The sequence below is a fragment of the Suricata suricatta genome, chromosome 10 (assembly GCF_006229205.1).
Source record: "Suricata suricatta isolate VVHF042 chromosome 10, meerkat_22Aug2017_6uvM2_HiC, whole genome shotgun sequence".
In the NCBI taxonomy this organism is placed as follows: domain Eukaryota; kingdom Metazoa; phylum Chordata; class Mammalia; order Carnivora; family Herpestidae; genus Suricata; species Suricata suricatta.
The window spans coordinates 60600132-60621959 of record NC_043709.1 but is presented as its reverse complement, the minus strand read 5'-3'; the positions used below and the strand labels follow the sequence as shown (position 1 = coordinate 60621959).

General features: G+C 41.8%; 1 protein-coding gene across 16 annotated transcripts; it reads left to right on the top strand.

The window, feature by feature from the left end:
• Positions 1–19: 19 nt before the first annotated feature.
• Positions 20–21772, top strand: PCBP2 (poly(rC) binding protein 2). Of its 16 annotated transcripts, none has more exons than XM_029954659.1 (15): positions 20–106; positions 2464–2606; positions 3171–3194; positions 3286–3318; positions 3930–4046; positions 5779–5910; positions 6908–7036; positions 8074–8148; positions 9987–10079; positions 11211–11252; positions 12498–12570; positions 13071–13109; positions 14057–14109; positions 15002–15171; positions 21341–21772. In XM_029954659.1, the coding sequence occupies exons 2-15, from the start codon at positions 2538–2540 to the stop codon at positions 21375–21377; spliced, it is 1086 nt and encodes a 361-aa protein (XP_029810519.1). In that variant the 5' UTR covers positions 20–106; positions 2464–2537; the 3' UTR covers positions 21378–21772. The 16 variants fall into 16 exon arrangements, with proteins under 16 accessions (XP_029810519.1, XP_029810518.1, XP_029810517.1 ...); XM_029954658.1 differs by having other exon boundaries at positions 14054–14109; XM_029954657.1 differs by having other exon boundaries at positions 8062–8148.
• The last annotated feature ends 56 nt before the right edge of the window (positions 21773–21828 follow it).

Genomic DNA, 21828 nt, shown 5'->3' with positions numbered 1-21828 from the left:
GGGCCCCCCTCGCCTTCCCGCCCGCCCCTATTGTTCCGCCCCCGGCCTCCCGCCCTTCCCCTTCCCGCCCGCTCCCCTTTTCCCCTCAGTCGCCTCGCGCCTGCAGGTAAGCTTCAAAATTCTCCCTCCGCCCTCCGCTATAGCTTTCTTTCCACTCTTGCCATCTTTCTCTGCGGGCTTCGGTTCTCGTCACGAGCCCCGGCCTCGCGTAGTACCGCGTGAGCGCCTACCCCCTCTGTCTGCCTGGCCGGCCATTCACGCGAGGCCCTGGCTCAGGCGCGGCCTAGTAGGCCTCGCGCAAGGCCTACCCCCCTCCCCCCGCCTTTTCCCGGTGGCGGCTGCGCAGGAGTCAAGGAGGGCGCGCGCGCCGTAGGGGGGGCGGCGGTGGATTTGTTGGTTGAAGGGGGTGGGGGGGAGGCGATGGCCGGCTTGCTGGCCGGGCGGGTGAGCGCGGCTCCCCGCGGGGGTCAGGCGCTGGCGCAGCCACACGAGGAGGCGCTAGTAGCCCGGCCCCTCCCCCTGGATCGCAGCGCCCCCCCCCGACCGAACCGTTTATTTTTTTTCCCTTCTCTCTTTTCTAGTGGAGGGATGGGGGGGCATTTTTTAATTGGAAAATGCTGGGATGACCCAGGGGAGGGGGCCTGTGGAGTTAAAGAAAGGGTAAACGGGCTCCCAGTTACCGAGTTATTCGGGACGTTCTTTCGGGGTAACGAATTTTGAAATCACAAAATGCCTGCCGATAGAGACCCAGCCCGAGTTATTTATAGGAGAAGGGGTAATGGATTGCAGGATTAACCGCTGGATTTCTGGGATTGGGTACCTTTCTGTTAACCTAGTTGGGAGAGAAATGACAGGGATTTCTTGGATGTTTGGAGTTAGAAATGCACCTCTGTGCCTTAATCAAGAAATGGCTTTCTGATAGGTTTTCAGTGTTCCTGCTCTTTCGAACTTGTGTTACTGTGGTATTTGTAAAGTGACTCCAGTTATATTTGAGTGAGGAGTAAAACTGCCAGTTTTTTTTTTTTTTTTTACCATATCTTGTTAAAAAGTCATTCTTAAGGATGTAACTGTCTTCCCACTTATCTCCCCACCCCAAGCATTGTTTTTCCCTGAGTGAAAGTGTTGAATTCTGGGATTTTGCCAATAATTAATTCTATTTTGACAATGGGGGAATGAGGTACCTTGGGAATGCAAAGTCCATCTTTTAAATAATCATATCCTGGAGGTAACTGTGAGGCAGCTCAGCTCGCCATATACAGAATGAATCAGGCAGCAACTTAAACACTTTAAATGTTTAGGGATGGGCTTTGTGTTAGAACAAAGTTAAAATGATGGCTGGTTTTGTGAAGGGGAAAACTAGCTGTAGGAGAAAGAGATACTGATGTTGACTTCGAAGGGATGGTTGCTAAAAATGTCAGTGGTGAAATTTATCGACTTTGGAGAACCTTTTTAAAGCTAACTCTGTTAGGTCCTAAGGAGGTATCATAGGAAAAGGTATATTCAAAAACATTCTCTTTCTACATGTTGTTAGTTGTTCCAGAACAGAAATGTTTGGAGCATTGTTTCAGAGGGTGGGTGGGAAAAGAGCTTTCTTTGTAGGAAAGGTTTATGCCTGCTGTTGCTTAAGCCAGCTATACAATAAATTTTTAGCAGTGGTTTTCATTGTTTTCTTTGGAAGAAAATTTAAGATTTAATAGATTTGAATAAAGGTGGAGTGGTAACAGAATACACAGAAGCAAGGCAAATTTTCAAATACAGTGATTATCAAGTTGGGTCGGGAGAAGGGATGGGAGAAAGGACTCAGGATGTACCTACGTATTGAGCCTTTTCCCAAAGGGGAGTAAGGAATGTCAGCCTTATAGGAGTCTTTTCAGGTAGTGTCATTTTCAGTGAGGTTGTTGATTTAAAGTCTTATTAAAATTATTTGGTGTCATCTATCAACACTTGAAATTTTAATGGGAGCTACATCTCAATTTTTTAAATCTAGAAATTGCTACAAGGAAGAAAACTTAATGTGTTCTTTCTTGCTTTTAACCTGAGCCAGCTACCTAACAGGGAGGCAAAAGGTCATCTGCCTGTCTGTAGTTGGTTAGTTTGAGGTCTGGCCTCATGATTTCCAGGTGTTTCTGTAGCCTGTCGAATCTTATTTTGTTGAGGACAACTGGTGCACTTTCAGCAGTTCCTTTGCATCCATTGCCGATTGAAGGAATCTTCCTCCTGAGAGTCAGCAGAAACCTTACCATTAAGGACAGCTGACTGAAGTCTCTTTCCATACTCTAACCTAACCTTAGCTGTTAATGGTTGTCATTAAGTGTATTGTGCTGGGGTATGTACAAGCTTGCCAACTGATAGACTGTCATTTAAGGAAAAAAGTCAGAAAACATAGATAGTGGTGAAAATAACTTTGGGAACTATTTCTTCTATTGTTTTCCCCCTCTGATTTTGGTCATGTTTGCATTTCAGTTTTTGGCTTTCACCCCCACCAGTGACCAAAGACTTGACCACTCAAAGTCCAGCTCCCCAGAACACTGCTCGACATGGACACCGGTGTGATTGAAGGTGGATTAAATGTCACTCTCACCATCCGGCTACTTATGCATGGAAAGGTATGCACCAGCTTGGGAAATTGGGTCATAGTAACTGCTCTGGGAGAGGCCAGGAAGAGAGGGCATGCATCTTGGAGCTCATCAGATTAGCACTGTGGGGCATCTGGCTTTAACACTCTTACTCTATCAGTGGATGAGAGTGTAGTGGGAAAATGGACAGACTTTAGTAGGAAGCTCCACTGAGCAGGAAAAGCTTACCTAGAGGATGGAGCCAGACTCTCATACCTGGACGATAAGATTTTTCTCATGGAGGTTGGTGTAGCTTGTGATAAATTGATTATCTCTGCCCAGACTATTTTGGGAACCTATACAGATTTGGTACTTAAAAAAAATGAGTTCTATTAAACACAGAATAGCATTGGATCACTTCTGCATCATTATTCCTTCAGTAATATTTGATACCTTCAATTATGTTTTGAGCAAAGAAAAGAGTAAGCTTACCTACTTTTCAGATTTTCCCAATAAATTTGAATTTTTCCATTGATCTGGTCATTTAAAAATTCCTTTTCATGATATGAACACTTTGAGTTTCCTATTATTTGACACTAGTTTTCTCCATTGCAGGAAGTTGGCAGTATCATTGGAAAGGTAAGACAGTTTCACTTCAACTCTAATTACTATTTAGTTAGTTTTGGTTGAAACAACAGTTGGAACTCACGCTTGACTTTTCCTCTTACAGAAAGGAGAATCAGTTAAGAAGATGCGTGAGGAGGTAAGTTATAGGGGGCCAGCGGCAGTAGTGGGGGGGGCTAGTTTAAGGGTTGTTAAGTCTTTAAAGGCAAAATTTTTCTATAATGCGTGATTAGAAGGGGGAGGGTTTCAATAGGAGAATCTGATGTTTTTCTGGCTTGATTCTTTGTAATGACATAATATGCTGGGAAATATAGTTCCAGTAAGTCTGTTCATTCAAACCTTAGGGTAGCTTCTGTAGGGGCACCTGGGTGGCTCAATCAGTTAAACGTCCAGCTTCAGCTCAGGTCATGATCTCACAGTTCCGTGGGTTCAAGCCCCACATCAGTCTGTGCTGACAGCTCAGCCTGGAGCCTGCTTCAGATTCTGTGTCTCCCCCCTGCTTCTCTTTCTGCTCCTCCCCCTCTCATACTCTGTCTCTTAAAAATGAACAAACATTAAAAAACTTAAAAAGGCAGCTTCTGTAGTCTTTTGTGGGCAAACGTGAGCAATGTTTGAAATGCTGAAATTGCCTTGTGTCAAGATCATATAGGCAGCTTCTTTGGTCATCTTATTTGGGAGGGGCTGTGTGTTCTGTATATGCTCAGATCTTTTTGTTTATTTAACCTCTTGGCTTTGTTTTTTTTAATCCAGAGTGGTGCCCGTATCAACATCTCAGAAGGGAATTGTCCTGAGAGAATTATCACTTTGGCTGGACCCACTAATGCCATCTTCAAAGCCTTTGCTATGATCATTGACAAACTGGAAGAGGTTCGTTGTTTTCACTCATTTCCCCCACCCCGCCCATCTTCATTTTAAAGTGCTTCTAGATAGCTTAATGATTTTTTTTCTCACAGTTTTCTAAATTCAAGGCCAGACTGGATCATAAATCTGTAAATAGGTTCTTTGCCCTCCTCTTCAGTGTTCCCAAAATTTGACCATGAGTCACTTGAATCATTAAAAGGAGTAGCTTGACTATTACTGGGGCCGTGTGAAAAACCAGCATCTTTTATTTTTATTTTTTGACTGATCGTTTTGAAGGTATGCTACTGCATTGGTAAACTTCATGTTCTCTTATTTATAGTTGAATCATGTTCTCTTATTTATAGTTGAATGAACTTAAATATGTTTTTGTTAGGTGGCCTGATGAACATTAATACATGGCATAAATAACATATTTTTCAACCCTGGGTGCAGTTACGTTTTTAAGAAATTCAGTTTGATAACTTTGTGTCAGAATTATACTTGGAGGTCATATGTTTTATAGGTTTTTGGAAGCAAAATATCAATGCCAGAGGTTTTTGGCAGAAGGAAGCTTTGTTTTGTTTCTTTGTTCACCAAGATCTCTCAACCTTCAGACACTGAATAACCATTGCCCTGGGTCTTCAGCCTCCTCCCCCTCTTCAGTAATGCTGCTAATCATGCATTTGACACCACAGGCAGAGGAGAGCTGTTGGCTGCTGCTTGGTTGGTGGTTGGATGCTTAATGGTGCCTGAAATTTTATCCTGGCCAAGATCAGAAATGTTATCTTTTGACCTGCTAGGCCCTGCTAATCCAGAGCTTGAAGCCTAAAAAATATTTAAAAAATGTATTCGTATTTTAACTTGTCCTTGACTTTAGGGGCTTATGTTTAAGCACTTTTCAGGTCTAGCTACTACATAGAGATTAGGCTGAGAAGTGGTGTTTAAACCACTTAATCTTCAGAGGGCTAAATTTAACAAGGTTAAAACCATGACTTTTTGGATGTAGCATATTATGGGAAAGACAGTGGGCTTTGGGGCCAATATAGTCTTTTCATTTCAAATCTACAACTTTTTAGATGTGATTGGCACAAGTACTTGGCCTCAATTTCATTTGTATAATGGCGATATTACCAAGAACTTAAAACTGATAAATACAAATATCCTGCTTAATCTTTATGATTTTCTACTAGGATGGAATTGGTTATTTGAATTCAGGGTTACATTGTTTCATCTTAATGTTTTAATTTTGATTTTGATATTGTTTCCCTTTGCAGTCAGTTCTAATTTCCAAAACAAATAATCACTTTTCTTTCTCGATGAAAGAAGCTACATTTAGAGATAATCAGAGGAAGTTTGTAGGGTTTTTTATCTTTAAAGAAATAGTTGTTGGGGTGCCTGGGTGGCTCAGTTGGTTGAGCATCCGACTTCGGCTCAGGTCATGATCTTACAGTTCATGGGTTTGAGCCCCGTGTTGAGCTCTGTGCTGAGCCTGGACCCTGCTTTGGAATCTGTGTCTCTTTCTCTCTCTGGCCCTCTCCTGTTCGTGCTCTGTCTCTCAAAAATAAATAAAAATGTAAAAAAAAAAAACAAAAACAAAACAACTAAAAAAGTTGTTTTGGGGGTAGAAGGGACAATATTTGAACTTTGGTTATGGTAGATCATGACATGAAACATCTCTTATAAGGTTAAACACATCTTCTATAGCAGTTGCGCGTCCTAGGGATCTGCTTAAACTTCGATTCTTCTAATTTTTTTGAAGGACATCAGCAGCTCTATGACCAATAGCACGGCTGCCAGTAGACCCCCAGTAACCCTGAGGCTGGTGGTCCCTGCTAGTCAGTGTGGCTCTCTCATTGGGAAAGGTGGTTGCAAGATCAAGGAAATACGAGAGGTTGGTAACTTTTGTGGTCCCGAAAATGTTAATTATTCTAAATGTGGCTTCCTCTATTAATAGCTCTGAGTATGGCTTGGAAAAGTTCACATTTGCAGTGAAGGTTATTATTGAAGTCGTATTCCTAGACGATTATGATTTAATTGTGCATTGGAAGAAAAGTATTATACAGTTGATACATGTATATAAATAATGTGGAAGGGGTTATTTTTTTGGTTTGTTTTTATAATTCATATATCTTAAGACAGAAGGTTAACCAGAATTTCTAACTGTTGCATATGATCTGTTTCCATTTTTCATTTGGCACCTTGTCCATGAGACTATATGTGTTTTTGTTTGTCTAGTGAGATTAGAGTTTGATATATAGTAGTAGCAAATATTTTCTTTGGCTAAACACCTAAATAACAAAGGGAAAACAGGAAAGTATATTAGGGTGTAGTTATAATCCTGCTCCCTTTTCGAATGGAATTCAGGGTGAATTATGGGAGCTTTTAATAGTACCTGGAAGTTACTGAATTGGATAGTGGAATGAAATTTGAATGGCTCCTAAAGGAGTTTTTGGGAACATATTGTACATGCCACAAGAGCAGAGATGTTGGTTTCGTTTGATGTATTCCAACAACCTGGAATGGTGCCTGTTGCATAGAATGGGCGTTATATAAATATTTGTTTAATAGAATGAAAAGTGGGTGATGTTTGTGGGGACTTTGATGGCTCACAAAGCTGTCATTAGCTGAAAGGAAACTATCTAGTTGGACCTTTTTCTTGAGAGCAGCTTAAATTTAGATTGTTACTGACTTTCAGAGGCTAATTTATTTATAACTGATTAAACAGTTCTATCTGGAATAAGGGAAGAGTGGGAAGGGGAGGATAAAGGATAGAATAGGAGGTGGGATAAGTATCTGCTGCTCTTTAGACTCTAAAATTGCTGCTTGGGGAATTGGAAGAGCATAAATTGTGTGTCTCTGATTTTTAAAAATTTCTTTCTATCCCAAAGAGTACAGGGGCTCAGGTCCAGGTGGCAGGGGATATGCTCCCCAACTCAACTGAGCGGGCCATCACTATTGCTGGCATTCCGCAATCCATCATTGAATGCGTGAAACAGATCTGCGTGGTCATGTTGGAGGTAAGCCCTCAGGCTCATGCTGAGAATGGGGGGAGGGTGATTCTAGGGAGACAGACTGATCTATATTTAGTAAGACTAGAATTAGGTGAAGTGGTTAGAAGCCTCTGGTGGGGGTGGGGAAGAGGTTTCCTGAGTTCATATTTTCCTCCCCCTAGCTTTGACTTTTCTTATAGTCTGAGCAAAAATAGAAACTGCTAAGCAGCCGTGATCTTCTGGTTTATAGCAATTTTAGCTGGGTTGGTAGGGCCTGAGTGGACAAAAGATGTAACTGGGTTCCAGAGAAACCTAGTTAAGTTGCCTTTTGGATTACAATATTTTGCCTATGTGCAACTTGATGTATTCTTTAAATTAATTTCCATGTTTTAAGGCCGGATTATATTCAAGATATTTCTATAGGAAAAAAAAACATCTATAATGATTAGGAGGTCCTGGTAGTATATGCTATTCAGTTACAACAAGAATAGCAAAATTAAGGGAAAATAAAACATTTAGAATTGCCATTGAGGTGTTCCTATATTCATGACGAAAGAGAATTTTCAAGTAGAATTTAGAAAAATGTTGATTGAACCTTTGAACTATTTATTGACCATGTATATTTTTCCAGACATAACATTTGGGTACTTTATTTCTTATTTTTGGCTTCATTTCCTATTTAGGCCAAAATGTAGGCTCCTAAATTACCAGCTACATGTGTACGCGTAGAGGTTTGTCATGTTCATTAGGTTTATTTGAAAACTTGGAAATAATGCGTAAATTATTACATATAATTATATAATTATAACAATAAATTTATTATTATTGCCTTGATGAGAATTAGTGTGAGCTGTGTAGTCCATGGACCCATCTTACTGCTTTAAATGCAAATAATTGCAGATGATTTGAGATTAGATCTAGCCAGAGACAAACGTTGGTAGGTGAGGGGATGGAAATTAATACAGTTTTTAATTTAACTGACCTGTGTGAGCTTAAGCCACACAGCTAAAGCAGCTTTGAAACCTTATCTCTTTTTGTTTTTTTCCCCTCTGACTCTCTCCCAGTCCCCCCCGAAGGGCGTGACCATCCCGTACCGGCCCAAGCCGTCCAGTTCTCCAGTCATCTTTGCAGGTGGTCAGGTAAGAAAATTTTTATTGGTGGGCTAGAATGAACAAGGATTATATTTAAAATGTCAATTTTGCCAGCAGCACACCAGGCCACTCTGCATGCTTGCTGAAACCTGTATTCTGGCCATAGTTTGACCTGCTTTTAGTTTTATTTATTTTTTGTACTGGAGAAAGCTCTGAATGCCAAGCCCTTACTTAATTTTTAGCAGGCAATGGGAGTTTTGTAGGCACTCAGAAGAGGTGATTTACTTGGTAATTTAAGATGGATTGGGTTAGAAGAAAGGGTTAAATTGCCTTGGTGTCACTACTTTTCTCCCTACTCCCCCACCGCATCCATGCTTTTTAATGTGTGGGGTGTTCTTTAGAGGTTTGAATAAAAGTAGCAAAGAATTGGACCTCTGAAGGAGACTCTTGATGGTGGTCTCAAAATTGGGGGGGTCCAAAACTTGAGTGTCCTACAAACTTCCCCTCCCCCCACCTCACCTCCCCTACTCCTACCCCTTTACCCCCGAATTCCAGTGTGGTGTTCCCTCAGGCTCTTAACCTCATAAGCTGGTTTGAACCCACATGGCATAACTGAAACCAGCTCGGGGTAAGGGTTCAGTGTGCAAGAGTAAAAGGGGGAGAGCATGTGGGCTGTGGTGCTATGACCTTTGGTGTTAGAATAAGAACACCAAAGCACCCCCTTGGCCTCTTTCTGCTTCACCCACCTAAACTCTTGATCTTTGGCACACGGTGTATTCTGAAGTTAGATTTTTATGGCAAGAGCACGGGTCAGAACCGTGGTAGTTTTATGCTTTGCTGGTTAGTATTTGAGGAGTAGGTAGGTTAGTTTTTTAAATGTTGGGGTTCAGGTTGAAATAGTGACCTTCATTTTGGTGGCTGCCTAAGCAAGCAAATACATTGCTCAGAATGCCTTTTCCCAAAGAGGGGCTGGCCTGTTACAAGCACACCTAACCTAGGTAGTTCTATCTTGTGTTTGAATTGGGGGAAGCCTAAACGAAGCCCATCTCATTCACGTTCTATTTTGAGTTGGCATAAAACTGAACAAGGTTTTGAGTTAGTTTGTCATGTGCTTCTGGGAGCTTTCACAAGAAATTAATCATGTCACAGTATTGCATTGAGACAGTACCTTGCTTTGTAGAAACTGGATTGGTCAAAGGGTTCTAACAGTCTGCATAGGCAGGCAGGATAAACAAAGGCCCAGAGTCAGTATAGCAAGGAGGCTTAGCGTTAGGAGTTTTCCTTCTCCCCAGGAACTCCAGGTTCCTGCTCTTCTGGATTCTTCCACTCCCATTTGGGGTTATAAAGAGTCCCTTGCTGCATTGCAGCAATCCTCTCTAATTCTTTATTCCCTTTCCTTTCCTCCTCTACCTCCCCCTTCTTACCTCTTTGCTTCCCCTCCCACCCTCCCTCACCCTTTGTTCAGTTGACCACCCTCTAAAGGCTTGCAGCTTCTTTCATGAGTGGCCCTTATTATTCTCATGGGCCTTTTTAAATGGACCAATTTATGCAACATCCACAGATGGACCTGTACCTTTTGTTCCTTTGTGACAAAAGTGGGCGCTATAGGGGTTCAACTTAATCCCACACTGACCAGTAGCTGGCATCAGCTCTGTTGCCCCACCCCTTCATTCTTACTGAAAATAGCCCAATTGTGCAGTGTGATACCTGCCACAAGGTAACTTTTTTTTTTTTAATTCACTGATTGCAGCTCGTTTCAAATTGTGTCGTGAGCTCCTTTTAAAGGAAAAGAAAAAATTAAACAACTTTTTTTGTGTGAATTTCATGCTGGTGACAAGGTGCCGGATTGACAGCCCTGGAGACTGAAATCCTCTATTTATCCACAGGACAGGTACAGCACAGGCAGCGACAGTGCGAGCTTTCCCCACACCACCCCGTCCATGTGCCTCAACCCTGACCTGGAGGGACCACCTCTAGAGGTGAGAGGGGATGTTCAGTCTCCAAGGCTCACTCAATCCTTCCGCCTCAGCCGAGACTGCCAACACGCGGGGGGCCAGTGGCGCTGGTGATTTTTGTGCTGTGGACACCACCTGTCCACGGGGACCTGGACTGACCCCCCCCACCTCATTTCACACAGGCCGCGTAGCCCACCAGATGGTAACACCAACTCTCTTTTTTTTTTTTCCTTTTTTTCTTTTTTCCTTTTTTCCTTTTTTTTTTTTTTTGTTGTTGTTGTTGTTCAACCCTTCTTCCCCATCTCCCACTCTTCCTATCCCATTTTCACCTGCCCACCCCCTGACCTGGGTGCACTTTTGGGGGTACTGGCCACTGTGATGTGAAAAACTTCACATCCTATTAATCAGCTGCTCCTACCCCTTCCTTCCTGTTCCTCCTTGTCCCCTCCCCATTGCCCTGAAGACCCAGCTCCCTTTTTGGAGGTTATGGTGTGGGGGGAGGAGGGTGTAGTGGGAGCTGCAAGAGCCTTTTATGGAGGGGGAGGTGGGAGAAGGTGCAGGATTTAGGACACAGTGATTTATTTATTTATGTATTTATTTGCATTCTTGTGATCAGCTCCCTAGTGTTAGGGACTAAGCCAGCTTCCAGTGCACTTAAAGTCTTTAGGCAGACATAGAAAAAATAAGATAGGGAAAGGCAAGGGTTACAGAACATGCCATACAGGTTTATGCAGATACAAACATTCATATCACGATGATTGGGATAAGGGTTGGGGTGGTTGAGGGAAGAGACCATTGTCCTCCAAGGCTGTCTTGTGCAGAGGGAGAAAGAAGGGGGCTTGGTCAATCGAGGCATTGCTTAATCCCACTTCCCATCTTTTCATTAAGAAACAAATGTGTATTTTGCCTTTGATTGCAGGGAACTTGGCTCCCTTGATAGGCTTCCTGGAATAAGTCCTCATTTAGGTTTCAAAGAAAGCCAACTCAGGTCTGATTGTATTTGTGAGATACCAACTACTGCCTCAATCTGTGGCCTCCCCGATCTCTAGTTCAACTCTGGCTTCCTGGCTAGTTGAAATCTGTCTCCCCCTCTCCCACTGGGTGGCTGTCCCTGATTGGTTTTTTTTAATAGGAACTGTTTTCCTCCTTTTGTAGGCCTATACCATTCAAGGACAGTATGCCATTCCACAGCCAGATGTAAGTTTTGTTTTCACTTCTTGTTTTGAAAAGCTCCCTCTCCCATCCAAAATTGTCTTACTCTTTCTTCCACGTAGGCAGAAGTGAGTTGGGTCTTAAGCATATGGAGTATTGTTTCCCTCACAAGGTGAACCCCGTCTTTTGGCCCTTAAATAAACTCTAGTCAGGGCATAGTAGCACCTTGTTTGCCTTCTGATATTATAGTCACTGGAAAATACAATCCAGCAGATTATTAGATTCTACTGTATCCGTTTTCCAGATTACTGTGTCTAAAAGAGAAATGTTCCATGGTGTATTATCATTTGTTATTCCAGGGCACAGTTTAAATTGACAGTGGACGGACTGCATCTCTTCATGGAGTCCTTTCTGTGGGGGAGGTTGGGTTTCCCTTGGGTATTGTACTCAGTTTGAGGTGACAATTTAAAAAGCATCTGGAGGGGTGGAAAGGGGGCTTATTTGCACATGGAAGATATGAAGCTGAATATTTGGGGATTCAACTCCATAAAACTTGCCACTAAAAACTACTTAAAAGTGCTCGTATCCAGATTTCCATTAAGGGCGTTTTCTTTCTGCACTTTCCTCTACCATTTATAACCCTTTCAGGTGCTGAGCATTAGACTTGGGAATTTGGGTTTGGTTCTTGGTTAGTGTTTGGCCCAAGAGAGAAACTAGCCTTGAGGAGGGATTGTTTTATACCAGCCAGTATAGTACATATAGGTGAAGAAGAAAAGCTATAGAAATCTGTTGGTGAGGGGGTGCCGAGTCCAGTTTGGTTTCATCTTAATTTTTCTCCTCCTTGCAGTCTCCCTGCCCCCCCTCATCTCCTTCCCTCCTCCTGATACTGACCGAACCCTGCATGGTGTGTTTCCCTAGCACCACTGCACAGTTTGTTTACCTGGCCTGTCTGTGCTTGTCCCTGGGGGCAACTGTTGCAATGGCTGCGAACACCTTCATTAAGTAACTCACAAGGGGATGGGTTGTTGGGCGGGTGCTGCTGGTTTTCTTTTCACACATCCAAAATGCATTCATTCTCTTGTACTGGTGCCCTTTCTATTTCTAACCCTTAACCTTCATATTTTGCCCATCCCCAGGATTATGGTATAAGCCCCATCTTCATCCTGTGTTGTAGTTGAGTGGTAGAGTCAACTTTGGGGATCAGGAGCTCTGCATTTTCAAATTTGAATGTGCGTGAGCCCTGGCTCTCTTACTCTTCTAATGCCAACCTCTCCCGTTTCCTCCCTGCAGTTGACCAAGCTGCACCAGTTGGCAATGCAACAGTCTCATTTTCCCATGACGCATGGCAACACCGGATTCAGTGGTATGGATACCTCAGTGTTTATTTCTGTAAGGTGTAGTGCAAGACAGAGGCCAGCCCCAAGGTCTCAGTTTGACATCTGTTTAAAACATACTTCATTACCCAGCATCCTGCTGGTTTAAACTTGCCTGTCTTCTATCGCTAAACTGAAAGAGGTAATGTGTTTGTTAACTTGGTTTTCATTTGGGGTGAGTTATTCTTTTAAAAAAAAAAAAAAAGCCCTGGAAGGTTTGGGGTGAGGTCTGGGGATGCTTGTCAGGCAAAGGGTAGGCTGGTATTTCTTCTAACCCATCCTCACTGCTGCCCCTTTGATCTGATTGGCACCCCCTTTCTCTCCACCACCTATTCACAGATCTGGGTAGAGAATCCATTTGTGCCAAATTGTGTAGTTTTTGGTTTTGTTTTGTTTTGTTTTTGGGGTTTTTTTTTTCTGTATAAGGAATAACTTGTCCGATAGGGTTAGGATGAGACCACCAAACTCATTTTCACTTGTATCTTAACAGGCATTGAATCCAGCTCTCCAGAGGTGAAAGGCTATTGGGGTAATGATTAAAAAAAAAAATCTGTAGTATTCTACTGTTATATTAATAAACTGGTGGGAGTCTTGTTTCACTGCCCATGACATACCAGCAACATGCACATGGCAGAAAGGAGCTGAGAGAGCAAAGGGGTGGGCCTGGTGCCCCTGAGGGTCCTTTGATGGATCTGGCCAACCCCCTTCTAAAAATGTTGAGTTTAGCAGCCACAGCTGAGAGCAAGACTAGTTTTGAGAGTTAGCCACTGACCTGGTCAGGTCCAGGTGTCAGTATTACTGATGGGTATTGAGTGTTTGCTAATGGCATTTTTTTCTTTTTCTTTGGAAAACAAAATAAAAACCAGAACAAATTACTGAGCAGTTGAGCAAAAGACAGGAAATCAATCTGGAGAAATAAACTTCCCTCACCTGGCTGCCATTTCATTCTCTCTGACCTTCAAGTGTAGGTTAGGATTGGGGGAGGTGTTAATCTGATACAGGTATATTTAAAGCAACTCTGCATGTCTGCCAAAAGTCCAATGGTACTCAGTAACAGGCATGATATTGGCACTGGTGCTAGTGAGCATCAGGTGAGATAAAATTGGAACACAACAGCAGCAGGAAATCCTAAGCAGAAAAGGGGAGCAGTGCAGAAGGGCTTGGTTAGATTTTGGTCCTTTTTGAGTATACTACATTCCCTTGCCCCTTGCTTCCATCCCCTTACATGCTAATAGGCTGGGCTTTGCAGGAAATGGCATGAAATCAGCTCTTCTGAGTGTACAGAGGAACCTTTCCAGCATTATTTCTGTACCCTTTCCCCCTCTTTCCTCTTTGGAGGCTTTCAAGTTAGTGATGAATCCCAACAGCCAATGCTGGGTTTCCAGTTTGTTTCCTTCTGTTAGGTTAATGTGCAAATCAGTGGGGGAGTTGTTTGCTTTGCATTGAACTTCCTTGCTCTCTTCTGTCTTTTAGCAGGTTTGGATGCATCTGCTCAGACTACTTCTCATGAACTCACCATTCCAAACGATGTAAGTATAGTTAATAGGGTTTCATGGGATTAAAAAAAAAAAAAAGTTGATGCAGTGTCATGCCACTTTTAAGACCTAAGGAAGGAAATGGGGTTTTAAACATTTTATTAAAGGTTGTAGAATCTTGACTGAAAGCTGATGGAGAAAACTGATAAAACTGTTGTGTTGAGGTTTCATCAGACAGAAAGAACCTTTTTGTTTCAGATATAAATTTCCCTATTGGCGTTGGTTTCTAGTATAATCTGAAGCCTTATGCTTAAAGTAGCAGTTGTTGATAACTCTACGTTGTCCAGCATAATAGTCACTAACCACATGTGGCTATTTAAATTGTGAGAATAATAATAAACTCAGTTTCTCAGACTCATTAGCTACACTGTGTTCAATATCACATTCGTGTACAGTATCAGACAGTATGAATGCACACCAATATTTTACTTTTCTGAAGGCAAAAGCATTAGAAATTAGCAGAATTCTTACCAGTGTATTAAAATGGTAATCATCTTGGTTGAATTTAGGCATTTTGGTTGATAAAAATCGGAGACTTTTGTTATCCCTTGCCATGATAAGCTGATTTATTATCCTGTTGCCTTTGTTTTATTTTGTCTAGTTAGTACCCTGAGGGAGTAAACTAATGCTACTAGAAGTTAGTCAGCTGTGAGCTCTCACCTATTAGTGGTCAGGCAGAACAATAGGACAAGAATTGAGATGCATTCTATAACTTAAATTTTTAAATCAGGAGTATGTGAATAGAGTGTGTAGAATGCAGATAAGTAGTTTCTGTTCCCAGTATCGTGGACCCAACCTATGAAAGGCTTGGAGGGGTAGGATGGAATTTTTGGACCTAGTCATACAACTCTTAATTTGATGTGCCTTGTTGTTTTTCTTCCTTAAGTTGATTGGCTGCATAATCGGGCGTCAAGGCGCCAAAATCAATGAGATCCGTCAGATGTCTGGGGCGCAGATCAAAATTGCGAACCCAGTGGAAGGATCTACTGATAGGCAGGTTACCATCACTGGATCTGCTGCCAGCATTAGCCTGGCTCAGTACCTAATCAATGTCAGGTAAGGGTTCCCTCCCTGCCTTTTGTTTTATTGATGGCAACACAAGTAATGTGTGTTTTGGGGAAAGCTACAGTGTATTACTAGATGTGGGAGTTACTGGGGGGATGGGAGTGGGGATGGGTGGAGAGGACAATAAAGTTTAAGTCTAGCCCTTCTTTAATCCATTCTTAGTGTAGTTGAAAAAGTAACCAGATTGTAACAAATTTGCATGGGGGAGGGGAAGGCTTGGATTTGTTTTGCTGTTTTTAGGAGGAGTTAAGTCTTCTAGTAAGATCTGCTCTGACTAGAGCACACATAGTGACTTAAAACCAAATGTAGGTCTTGTGCTGTACATATCATAGATGAATATTTCACTGATTGGGTTTAGTCCTAAAGCGCCCTAATTGATCTGAGGAAAATAGTGTGACAGCAAGGTAGTTTCTTAGAGGCAGCCATTACCATTTATTCTGAAAACATCCATTTTTCTCAAATTGCAAATATGTTCCATTGTTCACAGCTTGTGGAAAGGGGAGGTACAGGTTAGAGAATATTTCAAAAATGTCTAGTATGTTTTTCCCCCCACCATCTCATACCTTAATGATTCTTGAGATTTTTTTTTCTTACCAAACGTAATTGATGTTCCCCCACACATGATAGTTGTAGCAGGACCATTCATAGTCCATTGGGCATCCTACAAGGTGTTTCTCTTTCTTGCTTTCTCAGCACATGTGCTTAAGTCATGTTTTACATTGCTTACTAACATTCTAAGCCAGTTAGCCCATTGTCCAAGGGGTTTAGCCATCCTTTTTATGTAGATTTTTGTCTAGTTGTCATTTACCTCTGTCATAACTATTCTTCGTTGTACATAAAAGACGTTAAGAGTTCTTGAATCTAGTTGCAGGGGAAAGGAATTCATAAGTATGAAGTCTATATTGTTATGTTTACTTTTACTGACTTTGTATATATTCCATTGTCTTTTATTTCCTGGTTAAGAATTCATTAGTTCCCCAGTGGGTTTGACTTTTGCCTTAAGCCTTTTAATGCCTTGAGGTATTTACTGCTATTTATGTAGAAAAGACTTTTCTGTGTCTAGATCTGATTTCTTCCATCTACTAAGCACATCGAATTCTTAACATTTCAGTATGAAATTGTAGTAAACTTTCTGCATAGGCTGTTTGCAAAGGTTTATCTTGTTTCTAATTGGGGTGTGGGAAGGAGTTAAGTGGTGACAGTCATGTTCTTGGAAGCTAGAGATGGCTTTCTTCTGCTTGGGTAGGCTTGTTCTCAATATTGTCAGGTAGTGCTTAAATGAAGTGGTTTGTTTGACTCCAGTACTTGGGTCAGTGTCTACATTGTAAGGAACCAGAACTTTTCCAGCAGTTTCCTGATTCTATCACTCTTTTGAGTATCATCCTTATTTTGAAACTGTCCAAACTATGGATTTGTGTTACAACTTTTTAAAGCTTCATGTGACACCAAAGACTGTACAATGGACAAAGCTTACTTTTCACTTTTCCATCTTGGCCCAGTTTAAATGCAAAAAACAAAATGTGGTTTTACTAGCAGGCCAGAAAGGTTTCTCTGCTTTCAGTAATGGAGTCTGAGTGTTTCTGCTCTTACTCTGTCATTCCGAGTCCTTTATTTCCCCACTTTATGGATTGTAAGGGTTTCTGGACTTCGGTAAACAAAATGGAATCTTAAGAGGAGGAGGGTCCCTGCCCTTGACGAGTTAATCTTGTGGGGTGGGTTGACCGGACAGTTCTCAGCAATAACTGCAGTTCTGCCTTAGAAGCACACAGGCATTTGGGAGCTGCTGGGTCATTAACTGTTATTTAGAGTTTATTTTAGGAATAGGGGCATGTTTTTAGCATTTTAAATGAGTTTCTCGGCAGTGGAGGAGTATGTTCCAGTTCCATAAGAAGTATGATCAGTCAAAAACAAAAGGCTTTTTTTCCTCACCCCTTCCTCCTATCAGAAATGAAGCTTTCCTAGTTCTTATCTATACTTCTGTTCTCAGAATATTTCTTTGAAAATGCTACATTCTTTAAAGTTTTTGAATCCGTCACCTTCTTTGGTTTCTTGTCCGTTCCCATCCGGATATAGTGGTTAGTTTGCTGTAGAGATGGAAGCAAACTTCCAATACTAGGGGGAAATTTTTCTAATTCTATACAGTAACATTCCACAGTTTCACAAGTGATTGGTGGGTGAGAGACATTTGTTCTTTGGAGATTGATACAAGTATTCTTTCTTCTACTTTGAAATCCTCTGACTCCTGGGTTGGATCCATGTGTCAGATACATGGAAATGCTGTCTGTCAGCTTTTGCTTCACCACAGCAGTTTTAAATAGCATCATGGAATGGAATTTGGCAAAGTATACATTTTTAGAGGGCGGGACACAGACTTAAAGAAGGGCAGCTTATCACAAGTTGGTATTAGGTCTTCCTAATTTGCAACCAGAGACACTTAACTGATTACAAGCGGTTTTTGTCCTGTACTTTTTCCCTTTTGTGGTCTTCCCTTCCACCCACCCTTTTTTTTTGTTCCTTTTTTTCCTCTGTTACAGTTTAGAAAACGCTAAACCCTCCTCCCAGGCAGCCTCCGTCACGATCCCTGATCACCTCAGCATCAACCTCTCTCAACCCTCCACCCCTTCTTCTTCTTCTTCCTCCTCCACCACCACCCCCTCGCTCGCCACAGCGGGGACCTCCGACGCACCCTCCAGCCTCCCCAACCCTCTTCCGACCGCCCCTTGTGTCTCCAGTCTGCTTGGCATGAAACCCATCCCTCTCCTGGCTCTAAATGTTGTGTCTGCTGCTAAGGGTACCGGGGCTTCGGCTACCACCACCACCACCTCTGCCGTGCCATGTGTAACTAACAAACTGAAAGGCGAGAAACAGAGATTCTCCCCCTACTGATTGAATACCTTGAGGCACCCCCTCAAGTATTTCTCGGTTTATTTTGTTTTTCTTTGTTAACATTGGTGAGAATCAAACAATTGTGAGCTTGTGACCGTTTCCTTTTTACTATTTTGGGAATAACAGGGTGGGGGGTGGGGGCAATGGTGTAACCTGGGGTTAGGTTTAGGCCATTTCATCGGAGTGCCTGTTTCAGAGTCTGACTTGTTGAATTCTTTATCTAGAGCCACAGTTCTTGCTCTTCTTTTTCATTCTGTTACTTTTTGTAGCTTTATTCTGCATTGCAATATAACAATGTGTTAGGCTCTGTGTTACTGAATAAAAGCTTCTCCGTTAACTTTTTTTTTTAATTATTTAATGGTTATCAGCAGGCCTTCTTGGCCAGATTTGTGTTTCTAGCTGTAATAAAGTTGCCACAGTAAGACCTTTAGTTGATTGTGTGCTGTGAAGGGTAAAGGGGTGGGAGATACGACCTGTGGCTGTTCAACTAGGGAGTCTATAAAACTGACTCGGGCCTGTTTGTATCCCTGGTTAATTTAGTTATAGTCCTTTGTCATTCCCCACAAAAGGAGATTGGCCTGTAGCAGATAAAGTCCTGAGGGTCTTCCATAATTGCCATTAAGATTTTTAGTGAAGAACAGTTTCTCTGACTTCTTAGATCCCTTACCTTGCCATTAGCATCAGGTAAGGATGTCTATCCCAGGCTGGTTTCCTCTGGTTAGTGGTTACTTTGAGGATCTTTTACATAACATACATATAAAGAAGTTACTTCTTTACCTAGAATGAGAAGGCAAGTTGGAAAAAGTCCCAGTAAAGTTTGCTGGCTTTTGTCTGCGTTCCTCTGAATGAGAATTACCCCTCTTCCTCTGACACTGGGTAAATCTTGAACAAGCAACTGTAACATACACCCAGAATTTGACAGGATTCTCCAGTCATCCTAAACCAACCCTTCCTTCTATTCCCTGTCTACCTTCCTATCTCCCACCAGCCCTGTCGTGTATTGAGCATTATAAACTTAGATTTGCAAGGAACCTTTAAGGTCAGCTGTAACTCACCAATCCACTCCCTTATCAGATTAAAAACAAAAAAAGCCCCGGAAAATTTAAATTTACAGATCACATGAGTGTGACTAGTCAGCACTAACAACTTTACTTTTCCTCAGGTGTACTTTATCTCCTGGAAGCCTTTATTTTCCTTATCCCAAGACCATAGCTCTGTCTCCTCAAAAGACTAGAAAATGCTGTAGGTGTAATGGCAGAAGGCCTCTGATACTCTTCCATTCAACCTGAATATGCATATGGTTCTTCCCAAGGCATTAGAGAACTAGTGTAGAAACCCCCGCCCGCTGCTGTCATGATCTTTTCCCACATTCCATTTGGTTTACAGTGTTTAAAAAACAACAACAACAACAACTAATTGCTTGTAAGTGTTGCAGTGTATTATCTCATGCCATTGTGGTCCCTTAGTCCTAGATTGGCCCTATGAATTAGTGTTAATATGTCCCAAGTCTGCATAAAGGACTGGAGAAGCAACCTGTCCGGGTAGTTTTTCTTGTTAGTTGATGAGTGCTCCTTTGTCATATGGTCCAGCTTTCCCTTAAGCTTCTTTCTGCAGTTCGGACTTAATTTTGCTGGTACCATCTCCCCGCAGAGACCTGGTTTTTATTTTATCTAGTTCTTGATTAGAAGGCCTCTTTACCTAATGACTATTCCCTAAAGGAGGATTGTGGGGAAGGAAGTGGATGTTTGAGGCGTTGACTGCCACCACCACCTCCAAAGGTGCTTGGTGGTTTTTTGTTTTTTTTTTTTAAACTTTTCAGCTCTCCCATGTGGTCCTTCTATCATAGAGTCCTTAGCATGATACTTCGGTTAGGTTTTCCTTTTCTGCCCCTCTACACTCCCTGCCTCAATCAATGCTTAGGCTCTCTATAAATTCTGGATAGTTCTTTATGAGCTCTCTTTGGTGTTGTCACCTTCTTGCATGAACTTGATTTCTTTGGGTCCTAGATCTAAACTGTTTCCAGTAGCTCCCTTCCTGAAAATCACTCCTCACTAAAGTCTTTCATTTAGGGCTTACTTTTTATATTGCTCTAGGTTATCCTATTTTGAGGTTGGCAAGAATCAGCCCCCTTAAAGAACTATTCCCCTTTATGCTGAGGCAGAAATACAATTTCAGGCTTAAAATTAAATACATGTTTGTAGTTGAAGGACCTATTTCCTGGATCTTGGGTGTCCGCGTCAACCCCCTGTCCCTCTGTCGGACCAGCCTTTGGTTGTGGCTTTGTTGTGGAAGGGATGGAGATGGCAAAGTACCATTCATTTTCTTTTGACTAGATACCACAAGTAGGTTATGCCAGTCAAGAGATTTTTATGAACTAAATTTAGGAATTGAAACTGAGTCTTACACATTTAGTTCTGTTCAAAGTGGGAGCTAAGACTTGCTGACTGTGCAGTAATCAGTGAAGCAGACTAAATGCCTAAATACTTTATCTTCAGAGCTCAAAATTGGGTTCCAGGCCCTCAAATGATATTTTTGAGACAGAAGGCATTGTAGCTGGTTACCTTTGGGTGGAAAGTTTAGCTTAAGGAGACCAAAGGTTTTTGGAGCTTCTAGAATGAACTGGGGAATTGTTGAAACATTATGTTGGCTTCTACTTAAGTCCTGAAAACTATAGGTTGAGTATAATTCTTGATCCATACTTAACTATACTTGCTGTTTCCTTTTTAACATCTCCTAGTGTTTAGAATTACATTCTCTTAATAGGAATAACCTTCACGGTGCTAGAAAAACCCAGGACTGTAGCCGTCTTTGATATTTCAACATTAGCCTCATGAGGCTACTTTCAGATAAATGTTTCCTAAGCTGCTTGCTATCAGTAGCTTGGGAGGAGCTAAAATAAGCTCACCAGGAAAGAAAGAAAAGTTGCTTCCATGTATTGTGAGCCTGTAAGAGGAGGTTTTAGTGTGTGGCATATTTTTGGAAAGCATTTAACATCTCCCACAGATACTCCAGAGAGCATCATTAGAACACCCACAGTTGGTAACCAGAGTCTGTTTCCTTCTGTTCTGAGGTAATTTGGCTCAGGAAGCTTGGATTTCAGGGGTTACAGGATCATGGCTCAAAGTACCAATCCAACAAATCTTTAAGCATTTCCCTCGATACTGAAACACTGTACTCCTTCATATCTCACCAACTAGGCTAACAGTTCTTGGAGGTGAGGTGCAGCGGGGCATTCAGAAAACTAACTTTGAGTTGTTTATTTTTTGTGTTACAGGCTTTCCTCGGAGACGGGTGGCATGGGGAGCAGCTAGAACAATGCAGATTCATCCATAATCCCTTTCTGCTGTTCACTACCACCCATGATCCATCTGTGTAGTTTCTGAACAGTCAGCGATTCCAGGTTTTAAATAGTTTGTAAATTTTCAGTTTCTACACACTTTATCATCCACTCGTGATTTTTTAATTAAAGCGTTTTAATTCCTTTCTCTGTTCAGCTGTTAATGCTGAGATCCATATTTAGTTTTATAAGCTTCTTCCCCCCCCCTTTTTTTTGGCTCATGAATTTTTTTTTCTGTTTGTCATGGAAATGTAAGAGTGGAATATTAATACATTTCAGTTTAGTTCTGTAATGTCAGGAATTTTTCAAAAAAATTAAAAGATGGACTGGAGCTTTTTCTTTGTGAATAGAAACTGGATGCCACAGTGATTCATGTGGGTTTTATTCCTGTTGTCTTGCCGTTCTCTCTGCACCTTTTATGCCTC